This window comes from Garra rufa, chromosome 3 (assembly GCF_049309525.1).
Source record: "Garra rufa chromosome 3, GarRuf1.0, whole genome shotgun sequence".
Classification (NCBI taxonomy): Eukaryota; Metazoa; Chordata; class Actinopteri; order Cypriniformes; family Cyprinidae; genus Garra; species Garra rufa.
The window spans coordinates 35,925,603-35,944,673 of NC_133363.1; the positions used below are offsets into that span (position 1 = coordinate 35,925,603).

Genomic DNA, 19,071 nt, shown 5'->3' on the forward strand with positions numbered 1-19,071 from the left:
AAAAAATCCTACAATTATTATTTGAAAGTTTTAAACTGAATATAATTTTTTTTTCCATGTATTGATTTTAACAGTAAACCTCTGTTTGGCAAAAATGAAAAGAGTTTATTTTTCATTTGATTAAAATCAAATAAATGTTTATGCTTTCATTTGATTATCAGAAAAATTAAAACGCATAAGAATTTCTAAAAAAAAAAAAAAACGATTATAGAGCCCTATTGTTCAAAATGTTAAAATAGAGAGTTTTGGACTTAATTTTCACTGAAATAAATGTTTTCGTTATTACACAAAGTAGGCGAAAGTACCGGGGGGAAAAAATTAACGTTGGCTATCTCAGAAAAGGGTATGAATACTTATGCAACGGGATCTTTTCAGTTTTTTATTTTTAATAAATTTACACAAATGTTAAAAACCTATGTTTGCTTTGCCATTATGGAGTAGGGAGTGTAGATTGATGTGGGAAAAAGTAATTTAAAGTAGTTTAACATAAGGCAGCAACATAACAAAATGTGAAAAAAATGAAGGGGTATGAATAATTTAGCAAGGCACTGTATACAATCATAATATAACAGCATAATGAAATTTCAAATGAAAAACAACAAACCTTTCATTCTTAAGAATATTTAGATTGTGGAAATTATCAAAATATTAGATACCTTTAATAACTTAAATAAATAGTAAATAAACATTTTCTATCAAAAAGTGCAAAGTAACAAGTAGAAAAAAGAAAAATGTGCAGAACTTGTATGGATATTTTTCCATCTACATATTTTCCCCCAATCCTCTTTTCTCTGTAATTTAAGGGTGCACACTATTGCTGAAAAACACTATCCCTACTTAGCAGTCAGATGTCCGTATGCACAATTTTTTTTTTATTATTATTTGAACTAGCACCTCATCATTACATCACGTTATGTACAAGACGCTGCAAAATACACAGGCGCAAGTGGAATGCATAAAACATGGTGACATAAATTTTTATGTAAATATAATGGGCAATATATTGCGTCACCAAAAATTGACGTCATGTACATATATTGTGAGGTAAGTCGATATATTGATTATTGCGACAGGCCTACCTGTGCATCATCAGCCTTTAGATGTATATTCTGTACAGTGGGTAACTAAAGTCTGGTTCCTTTGTTTTGTTTAGGCTTTGTTAGTTACGACAATCCAGTTTCGTCCCAGGCGGCCATTCAGTCAATGAACGGTTTTCAGATTGGAATGAAGCGGCTGAAGGTGCAACTTAAACGATCCAAAAATGACAGCAAGCCATACTGAGTGATTTTACTCTCAAATGGACTTGGTTTGAAAATGTTTTTCTGGTAAGTGGAGTGTGACGTTGGAAAGTTAGAATGACCCCACCCGCCCTTAACACCTGCCTTTCCTAATCCTTCTTTTACTTCTCTGGCCTTTCCTACATATCTTCTCTCTTAACCTTCAAAACAAAGACAACATGCAAATTGTTAAGAATTTGTTCCAAGGAGAAAAGAGTTCTTTTCTTTTTTTTTTTCACATTGATATATCTAATTGTTTTGTTGATCTTTTATTTTCCCTTAAATCTATATTTTGTTTTGTTTTTGGTGCCATATTACAAGTTTGCTGTGTATAAATCTTGCGTCAAAGGAAGTTGCACAATGAAAGCCAGCCTGCGTGACTGCTTTCAGTCCCTTAGACTGTTGATCACCACGGTCTGGCCCCTGTAGATGTTCTCCTGTGTTTACACTAGACTCTTGTAGTACATTCGGACAGTGTAATGCTGATGCCTCCTACAATGCTGCCTTTCTAGAAAATGAAGGAGGCTTGCTGCATCGGTGCAAAAGATAATCAATCAGTCACCTGAATATTGTTTTTGAGCATCTGGAAGGTCAGGCTGCACTCCACTAGACTCCGTTTTCATGGATGCCTTTTTATTTAAGTCATGTATTTATTTCACTAATTTATTTATTTATTTTTAATGTATCTGTGTCTTCACAATGAGGGTGATGTAACATTGCTTCAAAGTCTGTTTTATGTATTCTGTTGGAGGGCACAGCTGACAACAGTAATGTTGATGCTTTCTGTTTTAATATTTTTACATTCTAAAAAGACAAACACTAAGCAAGGGTATTATATCACATGTCGGTTCGTAGATGGTGGTTAATCATTCAGTATTGCTAGTTTGCAGGAGATGCTACACTTACTCTCAGGACATTCTCACCATTCTGTCAGACCAAAACTTCTCGCCCATTATTCTACTCGCCTGGTACATGAAAATACCTTAGGAATACGTACGAAAGAAGTGACGGAGTTCTTCATTTCAGTTCACGAATCCTTTCTTAAAGCCTCAAACAGAAACGAAACTTTTTTTGACCCAAGATCCTTTGGAAATCACACGGTAGCACACATGGTTTTAAAATGGCATTTGTATAGCTTTTTTGAGCAAAGACACAATCTACAACACGATTTTTGTTTTTATTTTGATGCTCATTTGATACATTATCCTACGCCTCAATTCAAGAGGTTGGCGTTGAAGCTTTTAGCAATATTTGCATTCTGGAGAAGAGTGAGAGACGATACTGCCAAGAACAGAAAGAGGGAAGTTTACAACTGCTAAATTCATGGCCGCTTAATTGTCAGAAGAATAATTTGAACTTGAAGTATTTTAATCTCAGCGTTTGCAGGTGTATTGAGACTCGTCCTGCAATCCTCATCACACTTTGTATTTCTAACTTACTCCATGCAACTTGCTTTTAGTTGATCATGGCAGTAACTAAGTGTTCAAATCGTAATCAAACGTTAATGCCAATCTGAGTCCTGCAGGGTCATGAGGTGAGATTGTTTTTATGGAAATCGAGAAGAAACATTATCCAGATAGTGTATATTACTTAACTATTATGCCTTTTCTATTTTTATAGAGGTTTTATAATATTGCCTAAATAATTTCTCTGAATTAAAACGGTTGTTTAAAAAAAAAAATCAACTGAAAAGATTCAACAGTGTTTTTGTAGAATCCTAATGTGAAGTTTTGTGGATACATTCACCGATTGTTTAAACGACGGATGTGTGGCCCTTTTCACCAGTCCTAGTGTCGTCTGTTTAGTCAAAAAAAAAAAAAAGCAAATTCACGGTTCAGTCTAAAGTTCTTACTCACTCAGTGTAATATCGCTAAACGAAGTACATTTACATGTGTAGTGACAAATGCTGAAGTCATTTAATTTCCACATAACTTGAGCTTGGAGTTGCAATTAGTGAAAACTGTATATTGTAGACGATTTTCTTTTGTTTTGACATTTACCTCACAGTTGTCGCCACTGTTCGACACGCTTGTATTTATTAACGATGCTTTTTATTTTCGCTGATTCATTGCAAATAAGCCAATTCTTGTTAACCTCACAATCTGTACAGACACTATCGTGACTTGGTCTGTATGCCTCTCGGGCATTAGAGACGCTTTAGACTGAACCCAGGTGGTAAGCCCCTCTTGAAGCGCTTAGATGCTAGTGCAGGGAACGTCCGGTCCCTGATCTGTGCCTCTGTTCAAACAAACACATGCATTACAAATCATTAAGTGGAAGAACAATGGCAACACAGATCACCATTTTGAACAATCCAAAGATTCTTGTGAACTTGTTCTAGGCAGGGATTTTTGTTTGTTAGGCAGATTCCATAGTTATGTTCCTTTTATCCAGAGCCGATTGACTGGCGTTTGTGCAAAGGATTTGTGCGCCTTACAACAGCTCACAAGTGCAGAGTAGTTCCACTAATGTGCCAAACACATCAAGTCTTAAATTTCTGTATATGTTCAATGATGATGCTCTGTGTCCCATCATGATGTTGTCCTTCACGGAGTTCAATGTAGCTAAATTGTATTCATTTGTGTTCCCCATGACGGGTGTTTTGTGAATAAGAACCAATATGAGCAGCTCCAAATATGCATTATTCCGCAGTCCCACACAATTCAAAATTGAAGCACAAAATAAAAGGACTTTCACTGAAAGAGCTGAAACATTGAAGCACAATTTTTCTTTTGGTTTCTCTCTCTCTTTCCCTTGGGCTAAAATGGAAATGTGGTTGTGAGACGTCGAACATTTTCATTTGTTGAGTTGAACGGTCGCTGTCGAGGACAGTGTTGTCGTAGCTGTAGTAGGCAGGTTGTGTTTGTTGTCTCTCAGTGGTGTTGTTCTTGTTGTTCTTGTTGTCGTTTAATGTTATTCCCTTTGTTCACTATTGGCATGGTGCTTATCTCTCCCTCCTCCTTCCCACTTTTCTTCATCATTTCCTGTGCTGCATTCAATGTTTTGTGTTTAGATGATGTGTGCACCTCCTCATGCAAAAAATAATCATTCATGATTTTCTTTTTCATCCCCTCTCCTTTTTCCGTTGTGCTTTAACCTAGGTTTGTTATTCGTTTTTTTTGTTTTTGTTCTAGATATCTTCGTGCCCGTTTGTCATCGTTTGCCTAGCATGTCGATGTGACGTCAAAAGTTCATCGTCCAGTCCGTTGTCCTCTTCGCTTCTCTGACGCTTGAAATTTCACACTTGACCCTTTTTGTTAACTTTTGACGCTTATTGATTACTTATTTTGTTTGTTTCTTTGTGTGATGTTCATTTGTCATTTGTGCTGCCAATAGGGAGCGTTAGAAAGACTGCTCCAAGTGTAAAAAGTTTCCTGAAAATTGTTCTTGAGCAAAGAGTCTATTTTTCTAGAACGTACAAACATAACCACTAGATTTTTGCAGAAGTTTTTAATTTTCATTGTTTCGTTTTTCAGATTTGTTTTCTCTCTCTCTCCTCTTTATCGATTTTTATTGTTTTCGAGCAGTCTTCCTAGCGCTTCTGATTGTGTACTCCTTTTTGATTTTTGTTGATGTTCTTCTCAAAGCAGCCATTCAGTTTGTAGAATCACTTGTGTGTTCAAGTGTGGGTGTGTTTCCCTCTTTCTCTCACTTGTTAGTTCTAAACCTTTTAGAGGATGTTTTTGTCACATTTTGCTGAAATCGAGGATAAAATTTGTAATTTTGTGTTAGGTTAGTTGGCATGATGTAATTTTGGGAGTTTCTATTAACAGAGTGACATTTACAATAGACACTTGAATTGCCTTTTTTTCTTCTTTGTGTGTGTGTGTGTGTGTGTGTCGAGCCAACACAGGCACATGTTTTTCATTTCCTTATTGTGTGAAAATCAGGATTAGTCTGAAATAATGCATAGAATGAGCAGAGTTGAATTTCTTGTCACAGGTAAATATTAAGCATGCATGTTTTTTTGTAAGTGCACTGAAATCCTCAGCAAAATGTGATCTAGTTCTGTTTCAAAAAGTCAAGATGAATAAAGTGGTGCCAAAAGTTTTGCATGTTGCTGTTGGTTACATTTACAGTATGTTTCACATCATGCTTACGGCTCCTGCTACAATGACGTGGTCTCACTTGCATATTTAAGAAACAATACAATGTGTGTTTTAGGTTCTGGGTTAAATTGTGTTTGAACAATGTATTGTTATACAAACTGAAGTGGGTTTCAAATGAGTCCTTGGATATACATTTATTGTGCCTACAACAGCAAAAACACATGCTCTTGTTGAGATGGTCAGTTAATGAAAATGTGTGTCAACCATACAGTTGGTTTGTTTTACAGAGCTTGCAAGCATTTTTTTTTTCTTTCCCATTTTGACATCTGTATAAGTTGTGAAGTTCTGGACTGATCGGGTAACGCTCAACTGCAGCTTTGCCCCCTTAGCCTTTAGTTCAAAGGCATGTCTCCATGAATGAAGAGCTACATTTTGGAAGGTTTTAAAGATGTATTCTGACAGACTAATCTAATTGGGGGTTGAGGTGGTTGTTTTCTATTTAGATTTTAAGCTGCTGTTTTGTGAGTTTAAATGTACTCTGAGAAAATTTCCTGTGGGATGTTTGTCATTACTGGTACAGAGTGATTGTATTTAACATTTAAGATTTGTACAGATTTTGCCTTTTCTACTTAAGTTGTTTCACAATGTAAATCCCAGTAAGTAGAAGCATGTAGACCGTAACACCATGACCAAACATCAACCTGTACAAAGTAACCAAAATGCAAACAAAAATCAACTCCACAAAACAGCCTTTAACTGAATTAAGATGTTTTTAGTTGTTTTGTCATTTAAGTTGTGTGGTTTTCATTGGAAGTGTAGAGAGTGCAGAATTTATTAAATGTCTGAAACAAATGTGTTGTATAAGGTTGGTTAAGGATTTCACGCAACTGTCTCTACAAAAATATAGCAAAATGGACACCCATCAAGCAGTCATCTGGTAGTTTATCTTTAGTTTATGTATGATTAAACTGTTTGAAAAACATTCACACAGCATGGTCTCCGAATTCTTTTTTTTTTCTTCTGAATATAAAGATGACAGAAAATGCACATCATGCTACTTTGTTTAGTTTATTTTAAATGCAATTTTAGAATTTTTCTAACAAATGTGACCCTGGAGCACAAAACCAGGTGTATATTTGTAGCATTAGCCAACAATACATTGTATGGGTCAGAATTATTGATTGTGTTTTTTTTTTATGCCAAAAATCATTAGGATGTTTAGTAAACATCATGTTCCATGAAGATATTTTGTAAAATTCCAACCGTAAATGTATCAAAACTTTTGTTTAGTCATATGCATTGCTAAGAACTTCATTTGGACAACTTTAAAGGCAATTTGCTCCAAATTTGAACACTTTGCAACCTCAGATTCTAGGTTTTCAAATATTGTCCTATCCTTACAAACCATACATCAATGAAAAGCTTATTTATTCATTATAGCTTGCAGATGCTGTATATTGTATTTTAATGTAACTGTAATTAGCCCCTTTATAACTGGTTTTGTGGTCCAGGGTCACAAATAATTATACTTCATGATTCACTATTCATTATACTTCAATTTAAAGCTAAAAAATAGTCGGGTCGTTTGACATAAAGATGCTAATTAAACCTTTGTAATTTATATAGTACAAGACACAATTTTCTATGAAATACATAGGCCTACACTTTATTGGCTGAATAATATTTACCTTTTGAATGTTGAGCGTTATTAACTGTTGAATAAATGCTGACGCGGGACAAAATGCCCGAATTACTAACACGTTGAACTGAGCAATGCCATTGTACCATTGTAATAGGCTACTTTTAAACGCATATAGCTCAGTAATGTCAGCTTTATGTATTTTCTGAGAGGGGGTGGGATTTTTGTTGGGAAAGTCGGGGAAGAGACGCACACTTCGATTAGACTGGATAAACACATGCAGCAGCTTAATTGTTAAGAAAATGGTATTCCTAATAAATGTCTTGAATATTTTGATTATGTCCAATGCTTCTCTTTCTTTTTGGAATTATTAGACACATTTCACTATGTCTTTTCAAATGCCTAGGTCTGTTTAATTTCCGTAATTATAAAATTTAGCACTATTTTTAAACATGCATTCAAGCAATAATATATAAATTATCTCTTGTATATGCTTGTTTAAAACCAGGGATTAAAAACAAATTCCAAGTAAAATAGTATTTTTCTTTACATTTACAGAGAGCAAAACGAACAAAATTAAACATTGTTTAATAAATTCAAGGCATTATAATTTCCTTATTCATTTGATACAACTATTATAGCTATACAATTAATATATATAAAATATTATTTTGTCATATTCGTGATTCCTGAATTTATATATGAAAACTTCATTTTGAAGTGCATTCGTTGTTTGTATAAGAAAATTTGTTAGCCTAGCCTATTAAGTTGATTTAATATTCTTGATAATTTTTAGAAGTTAAGAAAAAAGGAATTAGCTTGTAGTCTATATATAAAGGGCTATAGGCTAATCTTTACTTTTATTACACTGTAGATCGAAATAAAATCATATAACATCTGAGAATCACTGACATAATTTAGAGTACTTCGAAAACGAAACTATTTAAATCTGTCTAAAGGAAAGACAAAATAAATCACAAGAACAATCTGCATTTTTCTTGTAATCAAGACCATTTCTTTTGACAAAATGACCTGATTAATGCCGAATGATGTTTGACAGTGAACGCACTCGCCGCATATAATAGCTGCTGTCAGTCGCCAAGATTAAACATGCGGGTCAGGAAGCGGGTCGGGTACAATATTTTCTTTTTTTGCGGTCTGAGTTGCGGGCGGGTTAGTTGAAAACGTCAGTCGGGTTCGGGTTGTTTATACATTGACCCGCGCATCACTGCACTGAACATTATAGCCTTAAAATTAATAAGCTAGTAAAATAATATTCTTTGGCCATTTTTAAGACCCCCTTTTTGAATCAGGCATGTGTTTTTTTTTTTTTTTAAGTGTACAAATTAATGCAGCCTTGCTGAGCAAAGGAGAATGTTATAATAAATGTAGTAATAGAGCTGGTGTAATGATTATGATTATTTGTGTATTTTTAATTTAACAACTATTTTTGGCCGAATAATTTGTTGCAGAACATTCGGTGCATCCCTAATTATATGGATTATCTTATTCCATGGATTTTACCCATTTCCCTCCACTTGTTCCCAGTGTTTTTCTGCCACCACAATGTGCGTGCAGTTGCAATTGACATTACTGTGACTTCTGCTCCAAATTGGTCTATTCAACTACGTTGCACAGCATGGCTTAAGTTAGCTAATCAGTAGATAGAAAAAAAAGCCACTGTTTGACAGGTAAGAATCAGAGTTTACTATGGTCTTTAGAGGGGTTGTCCACATCTGTACCACAGAGAGGAGACAAGTGATTATACTTGGGTGTGATGTTCATTTGGATAGTTATTGTATATAGATCCTGCCAGACGATACGGTGCAGGTTTGCACTGTCCCGCTGGAGCTCTTCAAGTCTTTTCTCAGTTTTCATCACACCGCCACTCGTTCCTGAAGGGTCCACTTTTTCTGGGTACAGAACATCCCCTATGTATTGGAGAAGAGAAACTTTGTTTAACAAAGAGGTGACAATTAGCAAAATTGTCTAATTTATCATCTGACAAAATTACCTGGAAAAATGCTTGCAAAGCAGTCAGACGCCTTCAGCGGAATAGGCAGCCAGTGCTCGCAACCCTCCAAAGACCTCTTCCAGGCAAAGCGATGGAGATCTTGGAGAGCTGGAAACTGGCATATTCGTCCAAGGTCATAAAACTGAGGCGGAGCGATCCACATTTCCTTTGCTTTATAGCTGTGCAGCACTTCAGAGGGAGTAGCCCACTAAGAAACAAAGTTAAGCATCATTTGTACTTGTTATTACAATTTATATACTTTCTGACCTCAAATGCTTGTCTTGTCTAGCTCTGCGTGTACTCTGTGTATTCTGGTTCAATACTGTTAGGGTATGTTGAAAAACTCCCAACTTATTTTCTCTTCCAACTTCAAAATTGTCCTGCATCTACAATTATTGTTTACAAAGTGAACGAGTGAACAGTTGGAGGAGAAAATTAGATTTTCGACCCTAACTGTCTTGAACCGGAGTGCACAGAGTACGCATCGCAGAGCTAGACAAGCATTTGCAGTAAAAAAATAAAAAGTTTTTTTTTTATTTTTTTTTTTAGAAAATAACAGCATTTCGCTAGATAACATCAGATAATCTCAGCTAGGATCGTTTAGAGCCCTTTAAAGCTGCATTTAAACTATTTTGGAAGTTCAAACTCAGAGCACCATAGAAGTCCATTATTAATCCTGAAATGGTTTTCCTCAAAAAACTATTTCTTTAGGACTGAAAAAAGAAAGACATGAACATCTTGGATGACAAGGGGGTGAGTAAATCATCTGTACATTTTTGTTCTAGAAGTGAACTAATCCTTTAAGTTTAAATTTATAAATATTAATTACGTTACGTGACTTTGGCGCAGCCTAGCTGGCGAATGAGCGCTTGCCTCATGAATATTAAGGAGGCCACAGGCGAAATCTCCAGGAAATAAGCAGAACGTCAACATTGAGCAAAATCAAAGTTATTTCACCAGTTGGATACAAATTGGTCGCAAGTTAATATGTAACTTAAGAGTTACTTGATCTATCTAACATGTGACTGTCCAACGGATCGAAACGCACTTTAAAATGAACAATTTCCTTTTCGTCCTCAAGTGTATGTGGAATGTCGTTCAGGCAGCAGATGTAAAAGGCTGTGTCGTAACGCCTCTGTTTGCCGTCCAAGCCTATGGGGGTCAGCCAGTTGCCCCACTCGTGTAGAGCCCAAATGTTGGGCAGACACTGCAACTCCTTGCACATCTTAATAAAATTCGCTGAGTTACCAATAACCAGAGATCTCCACTTTGACAGCACGTCTTTGTCCCACAGTCCGCTCAGTCTGGTCAAGGTTGGCTGGGTGTCACTGTCACAAGCATCATCTGTGTGTACAGGAATCCCGCTTTCCTCGTGTTTGGGAACCGCCAGGAGCACACCTGACTCCTCAAACGTCTCTCTCACCGCACATATCCTGAAAGCCACATCTCCGGGAATCGGTGACCCCAGTTTCGCTCTGTCAGTGGCGAAAATGGGTGGCCTGGTCTCCGGCGGCTGCTTCACAACTCCGATGCCGTAGTTAGGCGCTTTCGTAAAAGATTTAAAGATGTCCTGCCACTCGCTGGAGAAGTCAGACGCGTCCACTAGCCCTCCGGGAAACACGTAGGCATTGGGCATGAACCCGCTGTTACCGCTTCGTTTCAGCAGTAGCACTTGATAATCAAAGGCAGATTTGTGCGCTATGTTTTTGACTTTTTCCAGACCTGTTTTAAAAGAGTCCGCAATCGGAGTGTGTCTCAGCCCGGCCGCCAAGATCACCGTCGCCGCCTCCCTCCAGTGTTTTAGCGCCGTGTTCATTTTGACCTCTCGCTTGCATATTCAGTTGCACCAATACCTTATCCGGCAACTTTCGACTTCGGTCAACTCATGACCGAAGGACAGCACAGAGAAAAATAATAGTACTTATATTCTGTATTTGGTGATTGGCGCCATCTACTGCAAGGGATGAACGCTTTGGTTTTCATAACTTTGCGACATTGTTATGTGAAGACCTTTTTCGTGTCACTGGAGAAATGTGACCCTGTCTTAAGTAGTACTAGTATATTTGTAGCAATAGCCAAAAATACATTGTATGGGTCAAAATTATCACTTTTTCTTTTATGCCAAAAATCTTTAGGATATTATTAAGTAAAGATCATGTTCAATAAAGATATTTTGTAAACTTCCTACCATAAGTATATATCAAAACTTTTAATTAATAATATTACTAAGCACTTCATTTGGACAACTTTAACAGCGATTTCCTCAATATTTAGATTTTTTTTTTTCAGATTCCAGATTTTCAAATAGTTGTATCTTGGCCAAATATTGTCATATTCTAACAAACCATACATCAATTTTAAGATTTCAAATGATGTATAAATCTCAATTTCAGAAAACTGACCCTTTATGACTGGTTTTGTAATCCAGTGTCACAAACTCCTAAAACTCCTAATCCAGTTATCACAAAACATTAATGTGGGCTCCAAAGCTCATTATTGTTTTCTTCAATAAATGTTTTTTCTCTAGATCACGTTGGCCACTATTATTGGCACCCAATTATTGCAACATTCTTTTCCCAAGATAACAGTTCTGAGTTTTCTCCAACAATGTCTAATGAGTTTGGAGAACACCTGACAAGAGATCAGAGACCATTCCTTCATACAGAATCTCTTTCTTCCCAGCTTCATGTTGGTGCTTCTTCTCTTCAGTTTCTATACAGGGTCCAGGTCAGAGAACTGGGACGGCCATGGTAGAAGCTTCATTCTGTGCTCAGAGACACAATTTTTTTCTGCTGGTATTTGATAGAATCCATGAAGCCATGTATCTAAACAAGATGTCCAGGACCTCCGGCAGAAAAATAAGTCCACAACATTAAAGACCCAGCAGTATTTTTAACCGTGGGCATGGGGTACCTTTTTATCCCTGTCTGCACCAAAACCATCTGGAGGGTTAGCTGCCAAAAAGCTCATTTTTAGTTTCATCTGACCATAGAAGCCAGTCCTGTTTGAAGTTCAAATCATGTCTGACAATTGAATATGCTGGAGTTTGTTTTTGGATGAGCCAGGAAGATTTTTTCTTGAAACCCTCTGGAACAACATGTGGTGATGTAGGGGATGTTTGATCATTTTATTTTAAGCTTTCTGACCCCAAGACTCAACAATTCTCTGCAATTCTCCAACTGTGATCCTTGGAGAGTCTTTGGCCACTCAAACTCTCCTCCTTATTGTGCATTAGGATGATATAGACACACATCCTCTTCTAGGCAGATTTGTAACATCTTTAGTTCTTAATTATTGCCCTGATGGTGAGAATGGGGATTTTCAATGCTTTAGCTCTTTTCTTACAGCCACCTTCTATTTTGTGAAGCTCAACAAACTTGTTCTGCACATCAGAACCTCATTCTTTGGTTTTACTTCTTGTGATGGATGATTAAGGGAATTTGGCTTTTGTGTTCCTCATATTTATAATCCTGTGGAACAGAAAGTCATGACAATTTTATACTCCTAGCCACCCTGGTGTGCTAAAAAAATTGTAATATTAACGGGAATATACTTTAGAGATATTTTACTTAGACAAATTTTTAGGGGTGCCAATAATAGTGGCCAACGTGAACTGGAGAAAAACATTTATTTCATAATGAGATATCCCCCTCCATTTTCCATCGTTTTTCTTCACTAAAAGGTTTTGTGAATTTTTCGAATGAAAGTCTAAAGGATGCAGATTTATTTTCAGTCATTTTTGCTCATATTTACTAAGGGTGCCAATATTAGTGGAGGGCACTGTATTTAAAGCAGCCAAAAATGCAAAAATACAGAAAGTACACCTCACTATTCACATTTTAATTATTTAATTTATTTCCTCAAATTCATCCACAGTGTCCTCGGTGTCTAATTGAAGGCTGTGTGTTCTCAATGGAAAGAATGGCTAATTTCGACAGACTTTTGATTAAAAGAGAATAAAATGTGATACAGTTGTGATACAGTATTTTCAACTAGCTAGCCACCAACCTCAGGTTTATTATTATTATTATTATTATTATTATTACTACCAAGCCCTGCACATCACATGCAGACTATTTGTGACCCTGGACCACAAAACCAGTCATAAGGTTAAATTTGACAAAACTGAGATTTATACATCATATGAAAGCTCAATAAATAAGCTTTCTATTGATGTATGGTTTGTTAGGATAGGACAATATTTGACTGAGATACATCTATTTGAAATCAGAAATCTGAGGATGCAAAAAAAATCAAAAAGACTGAGAAAATCACCTTTAAAGTTGTACAAATTAGGTTCTTAACAATGCATATTACTAATTAAAAATTACATTTTGATAGGTTTACAGTAGGAATTTTACAAAAAATCTTCATGGAACATGAACTTTACTTAATTTCTTAATGATTTTTGGCATAAAAGAAAAAAAAAAAATTGACCCATGCAATGTATTTTTGGCTATTGCTACAAATATACCCCAGCGACTTAAGACTGGTTTTGTGGTCCAGGGTCACATTTATTCATTCATTCATTCATTCCACAAATTAAGAATATGTTCCCTCATTTTAATAAAAAGGTCCCCCTCGGAAGGCCCCCAATCAGCCTGGGCCTATATGCACTTGCATACCCAGACGTAACAGGAAACGTAGCAGGTATCACGTGACATCTGGCCATTAAAAATGACCAGAGTAATTTAATAGCCATTAAAATGAAAATCCACAATATAGAGTTAAAATATTAAAATATGTGATTTATTATTTACACCCATCTGCACTCTATTACAAGTAATTCTCTAATAGGCTACTTAAAGATGTATATTTAAGACAATATCTCCTGTGATTTTCAGTCAGTTCATACACTGGGTTGTCCATGCATTGTTTGAAAACATCTGTTTAGCATTTATGGAAACATAATTTTACTCTGGATAGTTAATTTCTTCACAATTCATACATTTGAGCTCAATAAACTTGAAAAAAAAAATCATTGCCTTTCTGTACAACAAACTTGCATATAACAACACATAAGTTAGAGAAACTGCAAGTATTAAGAATTCACAAACATGAAGGTGAAGGTGTTGTGTTATTTTGTAAAGTAAAAACCTGTGATCCGGGAAAGAGTTGTAATACACTGTATGTAAAACAATGGATGGTCAGACATTAGAAATAATAATAAAATAATACAAAATCTGTCCATATGCAGCCACGTTCCCTTTAAGGATCCTTTTTGCACATCCATGGATCACTCTGTTGTCCAGTGCTGGTTATTACATCTGTGTCTGTCCTCCAATGTGATATCTGTCACTCAGTCTTTTCAGGAGGAACGACTTGCATGAACAGCTGAAGGTGCATGGTGAGTGGCCCTGGAAGAGTTACCAGTTCAAGTTTAAGAATTTAGTACTGCATATGAGAAGAGATGCTATTTAATTATTAGACATTTCTTGACCAAATGTTTCTGGTACTGGTGAACATCCACTAAAAATAGCCTTAAAAGTAGGGAGACCAGACATCCCCTGTTTTTTAGGATAGTAGAGAGTTTAAAAAAATGTATTTACTGTAAACAGTATATAGGATTTTATAGGAAATTACATTTTGTGAAAATGAAAATATTAACTAAATTTAGAAATGGTCAAAATATTTGTTAAAATAGTTTTATTTATCATAAGTTGTAATATTTTATTTCGTAATGTCTAAATTTGTCGTTTTGTTGTAATAGTTTTTTAAACAGTTTGCTATATACAGTATATATACAGTTGAGGTCAAAAGTTTACACCCCCTTTTAGAATCTGCAAAATGTTAATTATTTGACCAAAATAAGAGGAATCATACAAAATGCATGCTATTGTTTATTTAGTACTGACCTGAATAAGACATTTCACATAAAAGTTTATAAAAATGACCCGGTTCAAAAGTTTACATCCCCTTGATTCTTAATACTGTGCTCCTACCTGAATTATACGCAGCTGTTTTTTTTTTTTTTTTTTTATTGTTTGTTTAGTAATAGTTCTTCACACGTCCCTTATTTGTTCTAAACAGTTAAACTGCCCGCTGTTCTTCAGAAAAGTCCTACAGGTCCCACAAATTCTTTGGTTTTCCAGCATTTTTTTTTTTTGTATTTGAACCCTTTCCAGCAATGACTGTATGATTTAAAGATCCATCTTTTTTAAAATGAGTACAACTGAGGGACTCGTATGCAACAATTACAGAAGGTTCAAATGCTCACTGATGCTCCAGAAGGAAAAACAATGCATTAAGAGCCAGGGGTGAAAACTTTTGAACAGACTGGAGAGGTGTACATTTTTCTTAGTTTTGCCAAAATATCATATTTTTTTTTAATTTAGTACTGCCCTTTAGAGGCTACAGAGGATAGTTACATGTTTCCCAAAAGACAAAATAAGTTAACTTTACCCTGATCTTTGAATTCAAAAAGTTTTCACTGGAATTTTTAGCTACTTACTCATGATGCGTCGAATCCAGTTGAATTTGTAGTAAATGAAGGGTACATATAAGAGAAGACCACCGACAATGAACAGTGTGCAGTACAGGTACTCCCACTCAGGCTGGTCTATGATGGGAGCAAGAACCAGATAACAGGACACAATTACCACCACAGCAGGGATGATTATCGGCACCTGGGAGAAACAAAAGCAAACATTTTATGTTGAGTAGCCATTTTACAATAGATTACCGTAAACCATTGCTTTAGATAATAACTTCTGCTAAATGATTACAGAAATGCAAATACTGCGAAAGCTGTACGAGTTTTTTAATTTATTCACATGATGAGGTGTCACTCTAACCTTGACAGGTCTCTCAAGGTCCTTCCTAGTGAATCGCATAACAATGAGTGCAAGACATGTGAGGCCGTAGAAACCCCACTGAGCAAAACTGAAGTAATTGATGAGAGTGTTTATGTCTGCTGGCATGATGTAGATGATTGACAGCATGCCCTGTAAAGAAAATCATGCAGAACCAATATTCAATCATAAAACTTGCATATTGTTCGTGTGTATAAAACTGTTGAAAAAACTACTGTAAACGTAATATTACATGAGACCTACATTAAACATTAGAGCTGGAGAAGGTGTGTAACGTGTCACACTGATGAATGACATGATCCTAACCATGTGGCCCTCCCGTCCTGCCACATATGTCAACCTAACATATACAAACATACACAACAAACAGTAAGAGTCAGGCTCAGAAAACAACTTTCAGCAAATGTCTAGTACACAAATTTATATAAAAAATAAAACGGCTGAATTTCCTAACCTGCCTGCAGTGAAACAGCTCCCATTGGCTGCACCAAAAGTGGAAAAGACCACAAATAAAGGAACAATCCATGACAATGGGTACAGCACTCTGTCACCGAAGGTCTGTGGAGTAAAATACAACTCAAGGATCATTTTACACCAAAAATAATATTAACTGAAAACTTTCAATAAACTGACATTAAAGATAATTCTCATAAATCACTGACCAATGAATTTCCATGATGACTTATTCAGTTTTTTACAATTAGAGTGAGGGCTTTAAAAACACAGTTTTAGAGATTGAATTATTTTGGCTTACTGCATATTATAGAACTAAGCATAATTTTTTTCAATAGAATATGACTTTTTCTAAATCTGGTTTTCCCGTGGAACTAGTGATGTTTGGTTTTGAAACACTGCTTTGTGAAATGTCAAAACCTTTGTGAATCCTTTGTTTTAAACCAGTAATTCGGGGCGAGTATCAAAATGCCAAAGTCATGTGATTTCAGTAAAGTAGGCTGTAATGTTATAATGTTCCTGAAATGTTTTGGAATTTCAATAGTAGGTTGCTAAGGGTGCATTAAACAGTGTCTGTATGGTTTTTAACTGATCCCAGATCAATTTTACACATTTGTAGACATGTTTTTATTGACACAGTTTAATACAAGAAAAAGTTAGTTGACTGACTCTTGAGACATGGGACAAAACATATGAAAATATTTTCAATTGTAAATGTTATGAGGGATTAATAATAGAATGTATTAACAATTATCCCCTTCAATGTACTTGTATCATTATTATATCAAATCTACGACACTTTAGTTTTAGAATATTTTAAATCTTCATGTTAATAGTTCACATTTAACATGAAGTCATCAATTTTTTTTGCGTTTTTTAAGGACATGAAATATAAAATTGTGTATTTGATAGTTAAAATGTCTTCAAAATTAGGCTTCGTCACTACTTTCAATTGAGTACAAGGTTTTTGTTTTTTTCTCAATATTTTATCCTGTTTTGTCCCACAACTCGAGAATCAGTCAGTTATTAGTCTCTTATTGGCCTGAATGACCAAGCTCTCCATAAACAAAACAAGTCCAACAAATTAATAAAGTAACAGACACATCGCATCACATTTACAATCTGTTTGTAAAATGTTTTTATGCATGTTTGATCTGAGTTTTCAGTGCATTTACAACAACTGACCAGCAGGTGTCTCCAGCATGTGGCATTTTAAGCACTAAAAAAATGAATCATTTTGCAAAGCAATGGGCTCAACTGATTCAAAGTTTTGAAAAGCTTTGTTTCTCCAGTCACTATGACAGTGACTGTATTCAAAATTGCAGTTTCCCTCTACACAGTAGGTGAAAAAAGAGTATGTGAAAAGAGTAGTAGGAGAGCGCGGTGTACAACCTAACACTTTTTGAATTTCTAGTTTGTTTAAATCCACGTGGAGCTCACAGTGTCATTTTTTTATCCACATTAATTTCACACTTGTCTAGTAGTACAGATATGTACTGCTAGTCAACCTTAAAAGAAAGGAAGTGAAATACATTACCCTGAGGGGTACACTGTAACATCTGAGGGGCACGTTGTAACATAACCATTAAAATCGTAGCTTAAAATCTGTTATGTTATCTGGTCGAATTAAAAAAATATACACGACAAAATATATTATTTTCAGTGGCGCCTCCAAGGCCCCCATTGGCCCCCCAACCAGAAAGAGTGGAGTTTTTTAGAATAATATTTTTATTTTATAAATTAACAATTAACACGGACGTTGACAAAACAGAAAATCAAAAGTAAATATAATAAACTTGTATGATGTGTAGGCTACTGTAGAATACGCTCTTAACCCCTCCCCTTCTTTACATGAGTTGCGGCGACTTCGCGCACTCACAAGCGCAGCCGCACCGCGAAGAATGCACAAATGTGACCCTGGACCACAAAACCATAAGTGTAAATTTGTCGAAATTGAGATTCTTACGTCATCTGATAGCTGAGTAAATAATCTTTCCATTGATATATTGTTTGTTAAAATAGGACAATGTTTGTCTGAAATAACTACTTGAAAACCTGGAATCTGAGGGTGCAAAAAAATCTAAATATTGAGAAAATCGCCTTAAAAGTTGTCCAAATAAAGTTCTTAGCAGTGTATATTACTAATCAAAAATCAAGTTTTTATATATTTATGGTAGAAAATTTACAAAATATCTTCATGGAACATGATCTTTACTTAAAGGTGCCATAGAATGGAAAACTGAATTTACCTTGGCATAGTTAAATAATAACAGTTCAGTACATGGACATGACATACCATGAGTCTCAAACACCATCGTTTCCTCCTTCTTATATAAATTAGTTTTTGCAAAAGACCACCGAAAAATAGGTCAATTCCAACATAACAGGTCTGTTACGCAACTTCCCCGGGATCGTTAATAGTTATGCCTCCAACATTTGCATCGCCCAATCATCGAGAAGCCCCTGTCTGCAGCCTGCAGATCGAGGCGGGGCTGAATCTGGGGCGGGGCTGCCTGTGTCGCCCCGCCCACATGCCTTCTCATTGGTTGTAGGTAAATTAATAATGTCGAGATAACGTAACTCCCACAATTCATCTCATTGGTGGCAAAGTAATGACGTTGAAAACATTATGGAGTTAAGGGAAACGAAATAGCAGATAAAATAGCAAAGGAAGTTACTAAAAATAATCAAATTGATTTTACAGTTAGTATTAGTAGAACAGAAATTAAGAGTATTATTAAAAATAAATTAAAGAAACAATGGCAACAACAATGGGAAGAAAATAGGAAAGGACGATGGTTTCATAAGATTCAAAGGAGAGTGGGAG

At 35.7% G+C, this 19,071-nt stretch overlaps 3 protein-coding genes across 16 annotated transcripts in view; 1 reads left to right on the forward strand and 2 right to left on the reverse strand.

Annotated features, from left to right (window-relative positions):
- celf1 (cugbp, Elav-like family member 1) overlaps positions 1-6,317 on the forward strand; it is a 35,250-nt gene extending 28,933 nt beyond the window's left edge. For all 12 annotated transcript variants that reach the window (XM_073836036.1, XM_073836038.1, XM_073836041.1 and 9 more), the window contains 2 exons: positions 1,154-1,325; positions 4,412-6,317. In XM_073836036.1, coding sequence (XP_073692137.1) covers positions 1,154-1,281 — 128 coding nt within the window. In that variant the 3' untranslated portion in view covers positions 1,282-1,325; positions 4,412-6,317. The remainder of the gene's footprint in view (positions 1-1,153; positions 1,326-4,411) is intronic.
- On the reverse strand, positions 4,411-11,138 carry nudt19 (nudix (nucleoside diphosphate linked moiety X)-type motif 19). The gene is made up of 3 exons (XM_073836049.1): positions 10,028-11,138; positions 8,980-9,187; positions 4,411-8,896 (listed from the first exon to the last, which is right to left on the reverse strand). The coding sequence occupies exons 1-3, from the start codon at positions 10,793-10,795 to the stop codon at positions 8,664-8,666; spliced, it is 1,209 nt and encodes a 402-aa protein (XP_073692150.1). The 5' UTR covers positions 10,796-11,138; the 3' UTR covers positions 4,411-8,663.
- Positions 11,139-13,706: 2,568 nt separating this feature from the next.
- Positions 13,707-19,071, reverse strand: part of slc7a9 (solute carrier family 7 member 9) — a 23,696-nt gene continuing 18,331 nt past the window's right edge. For all 3 annotated transcript variants that reach the window (XM_073836050.1, XM_073836051.1, XM_073836052.1), the window contains exons 9-13: positions 16,246-16,349; positions 16,035-16,131; positions 15,774-15,923; positions 15,431-15,605; positions 13,707-14,336 (exon numbers count right to left, since the gene is read on the reverse strand). In XM_073836050.1, coding sequence (XP_073692151.1) covers positions 14,275-14,336; positions 15,431-15,605; positions 15,774-15,923; positions 16,035-16,131; positions 16,246-16,349 — 588 coding nt within the window. In that variant the 3' untranslated portion in view covers positions 13,707-14,274. The remainder of the gene's footprint in view (positions 14,337-15,430; positions 15,606-15,773; positions 15,924-16,034; positions 16,132-16,245; positions 16,350-19,071) is intronic.

What these genes read in the sequence shown, in the direction of transcription:
- nudt19 (XM_073836049.1), bottom strand. Translation starts at nt 10,795, where the DNA reads ATGAACACGGCGCTAAAACACTGGAGGGAGGCGGCGACGGTGATCTTG. An exon ending in AGGAAATTGTTCATTTTAAA is followed by an intron (nt 9,188 to 10,027) that starts GTGCGTTTCGAT and finishes TTTGTTTCTTAG; the next exon opens with TGGGCTACTCCCTCTGAAGT. An exon ending in CTTTGCAAGCATTTTTCCAG is followed by an intron (nt 8,897 to 8,979) that starts GTAATTTTGTCA and finishes TCCAATACATAG; the next exon opens with GGGATGTTCTGTACCCAGAA.